The sequence below is a fragment of the Helicoverpa zea genome, chromosome 25 (genome assembly GCF_022581195.2).
Source record: "Helicoverpa zea isolate HzStark_Cry1AcR chromosome 25, ilHelZeax1.1, whole genome shotgun sequence".
NCBI lineage: Eukaryota > Metazoa > Arthropoda > Insecta > Lepidoptera > Noctuidae > Helicoverpa > Helicoverpa zea.
In genome coordinates this window covers 8035882-8047955 of record NC_061476.1, presented here as the reverse complement: position 1 = coordinate 8047955, position 12074 = coordinate 8035882, and the positions used below count along the sequence as shown (strand labels likewise).

The 12074-nt window shown below is 44.9% G+C and overlaps 1 protein-coding gene across 3 annotated transcripts in view; it reads right to left on the bottom strand.

Moving 5' to 3' along the window:
• LOC124642596 (chloride channel protein 2) overlaps window positions 1-12074 on the bottom strand; it is a 47379-nt gene that overhangs the window by 10922 nt on the left and 24383 nt on the right. For all 3 annotated transcript variants that reach the window (XM_047181061.1, XM_047181060.1, XM_047181059.1), the window contains 10 exons: window positions 11710-11843; window positions 10935-11091; window positions 9683-9771; window positions 8195-8316; window positions 7683-7784; window positions 7242-7344; window positions 5645-5773; window positions 4890-5052; window positions 4327-4418; window positions 691-829 (listed from right to left, as the gene is read on the bottom strand). In XM_047181061.1, coding sequence (XP_047037017.1) covers window positions 691-829; window positions 4327-4418; window positions 4890-5052; window positions 5645-5773; window positions 7242-7344; window positions 7683-7784; window positions 8195-8316; window positions 9683-9771; window positions 10935-11091; window positions 11710-11843 — 1230 coding nt within the window. The remainder of the gene's footprint in view (window positions 1-690; window positions 830-4326; window positions 4419-4889; window positions 5053-5644; window positions 5774-7241; window positions 7345-7682; window positions 7785-8194; window positions 8317-9682; window positions 9772-10934; window positions 11092-11709; window positions 11844-12074) is intronic.

The following is a 12074-nucleotide window of genomic DNA, read 5'->3' as shown; positions in this document are numbered from 1 at the left end:
ACTTGCCAGTTATTTTTAGCACAGCACTACAAAATATAAACCGCTGACATAACCTTGTAATAGCGCAGTATAGATTTAGAAAAATATTGTTTACCAAGTTATTTGACACTCAGTTTGGCACAAAATTATAACATTCATTGATTATTGATATAATAATGTTGTTTTAATGCTCCTCAATTGTTAAAACGGTAAACAACCAGCAAAAATATTTTTATCGTAACTGCAACGCCATTGCAAAGTTACGTCGTCAGTTCAATCGCGACGTGTCAGGAACGCATTCTCTGAATGGCCGAACTATAGCAGTCCAACGCCTTAACCACTCGGCCACCTCGTCTTATTACTTGTGTGTCTACATTATGGACTGCATTTAAAGGCTCCAAAAGTATTTCTCGAAGGGGAGGCTTTGTTTTTCCCTCCCATTAATATCGTGCTTTTTTGTAAGCTAGGTTTATTTTACTTTGCATTACATTGACATGTTGGTCTGTTAAGAATTTATATATTTTTGGACACTTCTATTCAGCAATAGTATTTTGGACTTAGGCAATTTTTTTGTTAACTGTGAAAATGCAGTCGGTGCCATATGGAACTAGGCTACTCCAGTGAGACTGGAAGCCGATCCTTACATAAGAAATTAAGCTGGTAAAAGGCAAGGTATACGATAATTGATTTAAAACCACAAAGTGAACTTACGGCTAGCAGAAGACAGAAGGTCAGGTAGATAGGGCAGCTTCTTGATGAGTATGATGCTGTCGAAGCAGGATGGCTGCAGTAGGGCGGCTGTCGCGTTGGCAGCTAACACCGCCGCCATTATTGGTAGGAGATGTGTTACCTGGGAGTCGGGAGAAAATTATTTGTAAAAATGTAAGAAAAATATTTTTGAGGGACATTGCTTTCAAACTTCTATATAAATAGAAAGAAGAAACAAAATACAATTACGTATGAAAACATGACGCATAGACAATAGCAAAGAAAAAGACAGACCAATAAAATAAGAACAAGACACCTACGCAAAATAGTGCCTTTTTTTGGAGACGTTAACAGCGTTTATATATTTGCGGATTTTTGTATGGCAAAGCTAATCCAAGCGTGTACTCGCATACATATTGCAAACAGAACAAAAATATTTTGTGCTGTTCCAGACGGCATCTTTTGTTTTGTTAGTATCTGTGTTATCAATATTATTGCTGTCGCTCTTATATGCGCGATAAGGGTCATGGCACATTATAGCGGCACCGCAACAGCACCGCACCACACCAGCATTTAAGTTGTCATTCAATTTAGAGCATTAAATCGTGTATATTATAATATATTTCGTAATGTCAATATGAAAAAGCCAACGGCGAGCAGTCAGCGTGCTTGCCGCTACCACACAACTCGACTCGCCGCCCGCGTGCTGCAAGCGAGCGGTCCTCATGCGTACAGCGCGCTTGCCGCTACCACACAACTCGACTCGCCGCCCGCGTGCTGCAAGCGAGCGGTCCTCATGCGTACAGCGCGCTTGCCGCTACCACACAACTCGACTCGCCGCCCGCGTGCTGCAAGCGAGCGGTCCTCATGCGTACAGCGCGCTTGCCGCTACCACACAACTCGACTCGCCGCCCGCGTGCTGCAAGCGAGCGGTCCTCATGCGTACAGCGCGCTTGCCGCTACCACACAACTCGACTCGCCGCCCGCGTGCTGCAAGCGAGCGGTCCTCATGCGTACAGCGCGCTTGCCGCTACCACACAACTCGACTCGCCGCCCGCGTGCTGCAAGCGAGCGGTCCTCATGCGTACAGCGCGCTTGCCGCTACCACACAACTCGACTCGCCGCCCGCGTGCTGCAAGCGAGCGGTCCTCATGCGTACAGCGCGCTTGCCGCTACCACACAACTCGACTCGCCGCCCGCGTGCTGCAAGCGAGCGGTCCTCATGCGTACAGCGCGCTTGCCGCTACCACACAACTCGACTCGCCGCCCGCGTGCTGCAAGCGAGCGGTCCTCATGCGTACAGCGCGCTTGCCGCTACCACACAACTCGACTCGCCGCCCGCGTGCTGCAAGCGAGCGGTCCTCATGCGTACAGCGCGCTTGCCGCTACCACACAACTCGACTCGCCGCCCGCGTGCTGCAAGCGAGCGGTCCTCATGCGTACAGCGCGCTTGCCGCTACCACACAACTCGACTCGCCGCCCGCGTGCTGCAAGCGAGCGGTCCTCATGCGTACAGCGCGCTTGCCGCTACCACACAACTCGACTCGCCGCCCGCGTGCTGCAAGCGAGCGGTCCTCATGCGTACAGCGCGCTTGCCGCTACCACACAACTCGACTCGCCGCCCGCGTGCTGCAAGCGAGCGGTCCTCATGCGTACAGCGCGCTTGCCGCTACCACACAACTCGACTCGCCGCCCGCGTGCTGCAAGCGAGCGGTCCTCATGCGTACAGCGCGCTTGCCGCTACCACACAACTCGACTCGCCGCCCGCGTGCTGCAAGCGAGCGGTCCTCATGCGTACAGCGCGCTTGCCGCTACCACACAACTCGACTCGCCGCCCGCGTGCTGCAAGCGAGCGGTCCTCATGCGTACAGCGCGCTTGCCGCTACCACACAACTCGACTCGCCGCCCGCGTGCTGCAAGCGAGCGGTCCTCATGCGTACAGCGCGCTTGCCGCTACCACACAACTCGACTCGCCGCCCGCGTGCTGCAAGCGAGCGGTCCTCATGCGTACAGCGCGCTTGCCGCTACCACACAACTCGACTCGCCGCCCGCGTGCTGCAAGCGAGCGGTCCTCATGCGTACAGCGCGCTTGCCGCTACCACACAACTCGACTCGCCGCCCGCGTGCTGCAAGCGAGCGGTCCTCATGCGTACAGCGCGCTTGCCGCTACCACACAACTCGACTCGCCGCCCGCGTGCTGCAAGCGAGCGGTCCTCATGCGTACAGCGCGCTTGCCGCTACCACACAACTCGACTCGCCGCCCGCGTGCTGCAAGCGAGCGGTCCTCATGCGTACAGCGCGCTTGCCGCTACCACACAACTCGACTCGCCGCCCGCGTGCTGCAAGCGAGCGGTCCTCATGCGTACAGCGCGCTTGCCGCTACCACACAACTCGACTCGCCGCCCGCGTGCTGCAAGCGAGCGGTCCTCATGCGTACAGCGCGCTTGCCGCTACCACACAACTCGACTCGCCGCCCGCGTGCTGCAAGCGAGCGGTCCTCATGCGTACAGCGCGCTTGCCGCTACCACACAACTCGACTCGCCGCCCGCGTGCTGCAAGCGAGCGGTCCTCATGCGTACAGCGCGCTTGCCGCTACCACACAACTCGACTCGCCGCCCGCGTGCTGCAAGCGAGCGGTCCTCATGCGTACAGCGCGCTTGCCGCTACCACACAACTCGACTCGCCGCCCGCGTGCTGCAAGCGAGCGGTCCTCATGCGTACAGCGCGCTTGCCGCTACCACACAACTCGACTCGCCGCCCGCGTGCTGCAAGCGAGCGGTCCTCATGCGTACAGCGCGCTTGCCGCTACCACACAACTCGACTCGCCGCCCGCGTGCTGCAAGCGAGCGGTCCTCATGCGTACAGCGCGCTTGCCGCTACCACACAACTCGACTCGCCGCCCGCGTGCTGCAAGCGAGCGGTCCTCATGCGTACAGCGCGCTTGCCGCTACCACACAACTCGACTCGCCGCCCGCGTGCTGCAAGCGAGCGGTCCTCATGCGTACAGCGCGCTTGCCGCTACCACACAACTCGACTCGCCGCCCGCGTGCTGCAAGCGAGCGGTCCTCATGCGTACAGCGCGCTTGCCGCTACCACACAACTCGACTCGCCGCCCGCGTGCTGCAAGCGAGCGGTCCTCATGCGTACAGCGCGCTTGCCGCTACCACACAACTCGACTCGCCGCCCGCGTGCTGCAAGCGAGCGGTGCTCATGCGTACAGCGCGCCACGGCGTGCTAATTGCGCGCCGACTCCGAGCCGGCAGCGAAACAACGTCATTGTTCAATCATAACTGTCTTAAAATAATATTGTGTTTGCGGTGACAGCAAGCTTACACCTCGCGGGCGGCGCGCGGGCACCGTGCGGACAGCGCGTGGTTAGCGCGCTGGCAGCTAGCCGTAGTCTAAATTAGAGGCGACGCCGTGCTGCCGCTGTGCTGTTGCGGTGCCGGTATAATGTGCCATGACCCTACGACGCCGTACGAAACCAGTATTGTTGACCGGAAAAACCGCTAGTGTGCCAGCGTTCTTATATTTCAGAATCAAATTCTGCAATTTCCCTAACCCTTTCACAAATTATACTATGTAGAAAAATTATCAATAAATATATAAATATCTAGTATAAAACAAATACACAGGTACCTGTCCGGTCATCTCGCTGACGATGACGATGGTGGACACGGTGTGCGTGACGGCGCCCGTGAAGGCCGCCGCGCCCACCACCGCGTAGCCGCCTGCCAAATCAAATTCATGTTCATCATTTATAATAGATAGGTGAACTTATTGTCCCATGACAATTAGAGAGTATAATGATAAAGTATTAATTGTATTTTCATTTGTGAATGTTTATTTTTTATTATACATCCCTTCTTATTGTTGGCCAAAAAACAGAATTTTGACCAAGTAATCAAGGTAACTTTTTTTAACAATTGTGTAGTGCAGGTATAACATTACATAACAACGACTCTACGATACGATTAAAAGGTCTTTGCTTTTTGTTGTGGAGTAACGTTTCTAAACGTTTGTAGTCAACATTCGATAGCCAAAAGTATTCTATAGATAGTTGAAGAATGTTATGTAATGTCATCGTATTGCATTCTGTTGCTTTACAAAAACTTACTGCAAGGAGGAAAAGTCTTATTTCTACTCAAAGATAATAATTAGCCAATCTTTGGGTATCACAATAGTATAACTGTAGTACATACCGGGCAATATCTTCTGTATATGTCCCCCGTAAGCCACCCCTAGCGGACAGAAGTAGTGCATGAGCTCGCCGGTGAAGCGGCCGAGGGAGGCGCCCATCTTGAAGGCCGGCACGAAGATGCCCGCCGGCACCGGCAGCGTGCACGACACCAGGCTTAGGAAGAACTGGGGACGAACACGTTATAAAAATCTGAGTTAGAATTATTTATTTTCGCAATGGACATTTTTGGCAATGGAGATAAATACCGAAAAAAAAAGTGTTTAAATGACATACTGGATGACAACCATTGGGAAACATCCATTTATCCTATTTCAGCGATGAAAAAGTTACAAGAGCGAGAAAGCGCTGCGAGCATGAAGTGTTTTAGGCATGTTAGGTATTGAAAAACAAGAATGAGATCAGCTTGAATTGACTTGAAGATGTAATGAGTGCATGCACACTCATTACATCGCATAGAACATTATATGTATACTGAACATTGTGCCTTTCCCAAAACGTGAGGAATGTCACTGATAACAAAATACTAGCTAAATATTTATTCAACTGTATTTGCAATATAAACGATTAAGGGTTAATTTTTCAATCGCCAGATAACTTCTATCTGAGGAATATTTTTAACGTTTTGACAGCTTTTGTATGGAAAATATGTCAAACAGCCATATTTATTCCTCAGATGATTGAAAAATCAGCCCTTAAAATAATATACTTTTGAAACTACGCAAAATATACAATAATAACAATAATTGTAATACTCACAATAGAAAAGAAGTATATAATAAGACATCCGAAATGATCCACTTCAGGCGTCTGCCAGTGCGACACTACCGACGCCTGCTCGGCCGTCAGCTCGTCCGTCCACGTGAAGTTGGAGAATAGGGAGAGCACCTGCAAACATAATGAGCTTTATTGTAGGAGGAATAGGGATTAAAATTAAGTGTCTTTATTTCTTCTTACTGATCCTAAGTTGATTACGTGAGGACTTTTGTTACATGGGAAGTCATCATTATTGACCACTTCTCTAGAGTCTGAATTTTTGTAAAATCTGTTTTTGAGGTCTTATCGAGTGAGTTACTTGTTTAATCTGCTAAAAGCCTTGGTGTCAAAGTTTTCTCGAACCCCGCCTGACAGCCCCTGATGTGCAGCCCCGGATCTAGGGGGGGGCAAGCCGGGGCCCATGCCCCGGGCGGCAAATTCAGAGGGCGGCAAAATCAGGCTGACTGATTTTAAATCCTACATCACAGATTACCATAATAGTTACCTACAGGGCCGTCTTAACCTATGGTGCAGTGTGCGAATAACCCGGGCGCCTCGGTCTCAGGGGCGCCGCGGGACGCCCCACCACCAGGCAATTCTTTTTTTTTTACACCCGTTTGATAGGGAAGTTCCATTGTATCATGATACTGACAAGCGAAGTTTCTAAAAAAGTCGCCTTCGCTTTGTTTAGTTGATCATGTTGATTATTTTTCACTTTTAACATCCTGCAACTAAGTGAAAAAATTCTCGCTCGCTACGCTCGCGGCTAAATGACAGTGTATGTCCTGTTTTTCTGATGGTTTATTATTTTTATTGACGCACCGAATCAACAAACACAAATGACACTCGCTCTAATCACGGTTTCTTTTTATTTGTACATAATTCCCAGTTTAATTTGTGAGTCTTACACAACAACAAAAAAATAACTTAAAAAAAGTTACTACTTGTTGCTTAGCAGTACTTAATCAGGAACTTTTGTGTCGCAGGCTCAAAAAATTTCGCGCTCGCTTCGCTCGCGAAGTATTATGCAAACATTGCGTTGTTAACTTCATAAGTCAAATCCAAGCTGTCTAACCTTTTATAAGTCAAATGTAGCATAAAAATTTTTATGGAGTCCTCAAAAACAAAAAAGTTTGCGCTTCCAAAAAAGCGCTTTTTAAAACTTATTAACTTTTTGTGTACATTAATCTGTCTCGACTTTCATAACATAAACCTGGCCAACAGTTTGAGCTTACAATGATTTGGACACTTTTTTTAAAAGTCAGTTGGTGAAATAAACATAAGTAGGTAGGTAGACGGGGCGGCATTTTTCAGTTTTTGCCCCGCCTAAGAAAAATTGAAGATCCGGGGCTGCTGATGTGGTATTCTCAGGAAAAGGAAATGTTTAAGGCACGGGGGTGAAACACCACTAACAGACTCCAGTCTTCGTTATCGTTTTTAGCGATTTCGTCCCGACCCGGAACAAAAATCACATCATCTCCGTTGATGTAGACCTATCATTTATTGTTACATGAAGTAAGTATATATTAACTCCTGTTATTTATAGGTTCTTATGTGACTAAACATTTCGGAAAATACTTAAAAAATATTATAAACATACCTGTTCCTGGTTTCCGAGATCAGCCGCCATATACTTGCCGATGCCGGGCGGGAACAGTATGGACATCACCGCTAGAGTTATGAACCCAGGGTAGATGAAACGACTGGAAATAAACAATAAGATGGTTATTTAATGTTATTTTGTGTTGTTAGGTACTTTTACATTCGTATAGTTAATAATCAACTTAAGCCCTTTGTCTTAAGTAAAAAAATTGCTTTAAGAAAATAGATGTTTGTGTTTTCGGTGAACTTTAGTGTTTGAAGCACTATTGTGAAATTATTACAATTTCAATTTTTTTTTTTACAGTAAACTATTCCTATTTGATAGAACATTATCCTAATAACGACTGTCTTTACGCAACAATATCAGTTAAAAAATGTTAGTGTACAGTTGTAGATTTACCAAAATATTAAACTAGATACATAATATGTAAATACTTACTTTTTCTGCAAGAAATTGCTGAGTGACTTAGTATTTCGTATGAACAGCACATATTGTCTGTGTAGGAACACCCATAGAGCTGCCAGAAGACCGGACACTATTCTGAAACATAAAATTAAAATATTAATAAAATATTGGGATTGACAACTCTGTTGCTAACTGAATAAAGAACAATTTGCTTTGATGAATATTGTGAAATAAAAGCTGTAATGCTAATGAGATATGATTCTTTCAAAAATAAAAAACTTTACAGAATTGCCAAATATTTATCATGTTTCTAGTCACGTGATACGTCCTTTATCAACGGACAATCCACATTTTATTTTTTGATCGCAAAGAAACCCTTTTTCTTGAGATAGGAAATCATCAAATGACTCCTCCCGCTGTGCGTGCAGCGTGAGGGAGTGTCAGACTCTCACTGACCAAAACCCACCATGTTCCTTCTGGAGTCCATTGTGTACCATCAGATAAACCTTGGGGAGCAGCTAATCATTTTGTAAAATATCCCTTACCCCAAGAGTACGAAGACAGCAAACTCCTGAGGGTCGAAGGGGAAGTCTTGCGGCAAGTTGGTCGGGAACAGGGGCTTCACTGTCGGCATTGCGCCTGACCAGACTGACAGGAGACGGAACATCTGTGAATGAAATAGTTATATGTTAAATAGTTGTAGTTTGTCAAGGTAATATGATCAAAAACAAAAAATAAAATCTTCCATCTAAGCACCTACCTATGTATACATAGCCAGTCGTTTATCTGATTCACACATGAAATTAAGTATCTATCATTCGTACTACAAAGTCTGTCTTTAGCGCTTTCCCGCTAAGACAACTGCAGATTTTAAGTTAGAGTCTGATAAAGGGCATAGGCTACATTTTAACCGGATGAGAGAAGTAGTTTCCTCGGGACACGGGAGCCACTTATGAATGAACATATAAACACACAAAGTCAATAACTTTGCCATTCCACGCCTTGTACGCAGTAGTGTTTTGTTTACACATTTTGACTAAAGTTAAGATACTAGTAGCCAACTTCAAACAAGAAAAGCTGCCTTACGGAAACTGTGCCTGTATAGCGATTTCCATTTATTCACCGACTTCCCAAAGAAGAGGTGCTTATTATCAATTCGAATGTTTTTTTTTGTTCTAAGCTTCTGCAAAGGCGTCTAAATTTTCCTCCCATTGCGTTGCAAAGCATCATTTTGATATTCTTACTCAGGAACGTAGACAATTAACTCTAAACAAAACGAGTCTATAAAAAGCTACACAACTCGCGACCCACAATGCGCAGAATTTCTTCATCAATTAACATTAATGAGTGCGCCATTTTGTTATTTAATGAACTAGATATCTCTGGTATAAACAAATGTATTGCTTGATCATTTCTGGATATAAACGTGAGTATGCTTTATTTTTATGAGCTTTATATAGGTGAGTAATGGTGTAAATTGACTTTTGATTGGCAGGGAACGCCTATCAAAATGGTATGAAGGTTGCACGCATAACTTATATTTACTTATTACAAGACTCATATTAGTCCTTGTACACCATATTGTGTACGATAATTACAATAAATTATTCAATTTCAGTCCACTATGTCCCTTACATTTGTCATACAGCCCAGTTGTCGTCGAATGGCAAACTTTTGCTTACAGCAAATCGTTTATTCAGAGTGTGAACGTAACCTTAAAAAACAAATGACGGTTAGACCGTTTAAAGTAAATAATCTTTTTGCCAAAATTACAGAACCGATTTAAATACAATTTTGGACACATATCACCTTATTATAAAACGTGGTTTAAAAAAAGTACCAGCTTTTGTACCACGATTAAACCACCGTCCCGAACAAAGTTACTGGACTAAACCCATTACTATAACACGTTTTATAATAAGGTGGAGATAGTCTAACTAGAGCTTGAGAAGGTTTGAAGGACATAGGCTACATTTTATCCAGGCGCGGCAAGCACCCCCATGAAACAGCTGGTATTCATATGAAATACTTACAATAGCACTACAGCACGCAGCGAAGAATCCGCGCCAATAATTTCGTACGGCGAAGTACGTCGTCGTTACTTCTATTGAAAACAGCACTCCTGGAACACAACACGGTTTTTTATTAGTTATCTATTTTATTATAATTTACAGAAACCAGTTTTACCGAAGAGTTAAAGTAACTAGGTTCTGAAGGCTAGATAGGAAGTGGTCTATCTATAACTATGTATTTTAATAAAGAGGAAACATTTTTAGGGTCCAAAGGCTCCGAAACTACTGAACCGGAAAAAAAAAAATTCGATTGTTAGAAAACCACAATATTCTCGAGTAACATAGTAGAAGCAGTTCCTACGGGACGCTGGTAAAACTGTGGGAAGCAGCTATTCTATTTAGAAAACAAATATTCAGATGCATGCTGTTAGCCAAAAAGCCGACTCCAAGATAGGGAAAAGGCTAGGCAGATGATAAAAAAGTTCGTCTTAGACTAGCCAGATGATGAAGAACTCCATCTTCTTAATTCCTGATTCGTCAATGACCCACTTTAAGGTACGGCACGTGTTTACGCACGAGATGAACACAATTGCTTATTGAATTTTCATTAATTTATGGCAATACAATTGACATCGTCTCCGAGATATAATACTTAAGGTTGCTAACAATCATTTCGTTTAAATGGTCAAACTGTATTTATAAGACTCTGGATCTTGATGTGTCTTTTTTCGACGCATCTGAATGAATGAAAACTAATATAAGAAAGCAGAAGAGTTTGCTTGTTTGAATGCTCTCTCAGGAACTACTGGTCCAATTTGATAAATTGATTCAAGTTCGAGTTTTAGATTGCCCATTTAGACATACAGGGAGGCTATGAGGTTTTTATCCGGGTGCACGGAGTAGTTCCTACGGGACACGGGTGAAACCGCTAGCGGTTGACTATTGGTAGCACTCTTGACAAAGCGCTGGCCACAACATCATATGACTAGTTCTTTATGTATAGCCACGAAAAGTGATGATGAGACGAGGAGACCAAGGTCTCACCTCCAACAGGGGCGGCGAAGCACGAGACCATGCCCATTGAGTAGTTAAGTTTCTAAAGCTAGATTTGATGATGATGATGATGAGACGAGTAGACCAAGGTCTCACCTCCGACAGGGGCGGCGAAACACGAGACCACTTCTTCAGCACAGGCCGCAGCTAACATCTCCCTAGTTGTGTACATATGCCTACAAAAAGTAAGGGTGATGAGGTAAGTAGACCGTAGTCTTACCTCCGACTGGGGCTGCGAAACAAGAAGCCACGCCCACAGCGCAGGCGGCGGCTAACATTTCACTGGTCCTAGACTCGTTGCTGTAGATGCCTTGGAAGGTCGTCACCAGCTTCGAGAGGAGAGTTGCTACCATTGATGCTATGTGGACTGATGGGCCCTGGAGAGATAAAGTAGGAGTTGGAATTTAACTAGTTCTTAAGAGATTTGGAGTACTGGATGATATTTTTTGGATAAGAATGGTTGTTTATATAAGCTTACAGCCATTGTTAATCTATACTAATATTATAAAGAGGAAAACTTTGTTTGTTTGTAATGGATAAACTCAAAAACTTCTATACTAATATTATAAAGAGGAAAACTTTGTTTGTTTGGTTGTAATGGATAAACTCAAAAACTACTGGACCGATTTTAAATATTCTTTCACCATTAGAAGCGATAATATCTGCGAGTAACATCGGCTATATTTTATCCCGGTGCGGGCAGTAGCTCCCACGGGACGCGGGTGAAAGCGCGGGAAAACGGCTAGTATACTAAATACTGTTGATTTGCTTTCTAGATAAATAATTTAGTCTGCTCAGTTATGGAACCATCAATTAAATAAAGCCAACCATTGTAACAATAAAAAGTCCTCTCCTTGACGATTCAGGCCCCATGCTCCAGAATTCAATCCCTTCAGCCTAAGCCTAAAAGCCTTGATAAGACGATATAAACTGCTGATCAATTCTTGGACCCTCCAAAAATCAGGTAGGTATATAACGAAGGTTGTGCTACTGACCTCTTTACCCAGCGGTAGACCGGACCCCAGTGTGGCAGTGAGACCGACGATCTTCGATATCATCGCTCTATACGTCAAGTATTCTTTCAGATGTACTCCTCGGAGAATTGTCTTCATTTCAGGTATACCTGAACCTGTTGGAAAAAATCATTGGTTAGTACGATTACATACAACTTGCCTACATTTTATAAATAACTGTTGTTTTGATATAACATCTTCGGGACGTTACGTGAAAGTCTTGGTCTTTGTTGTCGTTCATAATATAAAGAAGTCCTTCTAAATCAACTTTGGGTTGGAGTTAAGAAATCTGTTCTACAGAAACTATTTTCTGCAAGATGACATCTGTTTATTGCGCTTGCTTGCTT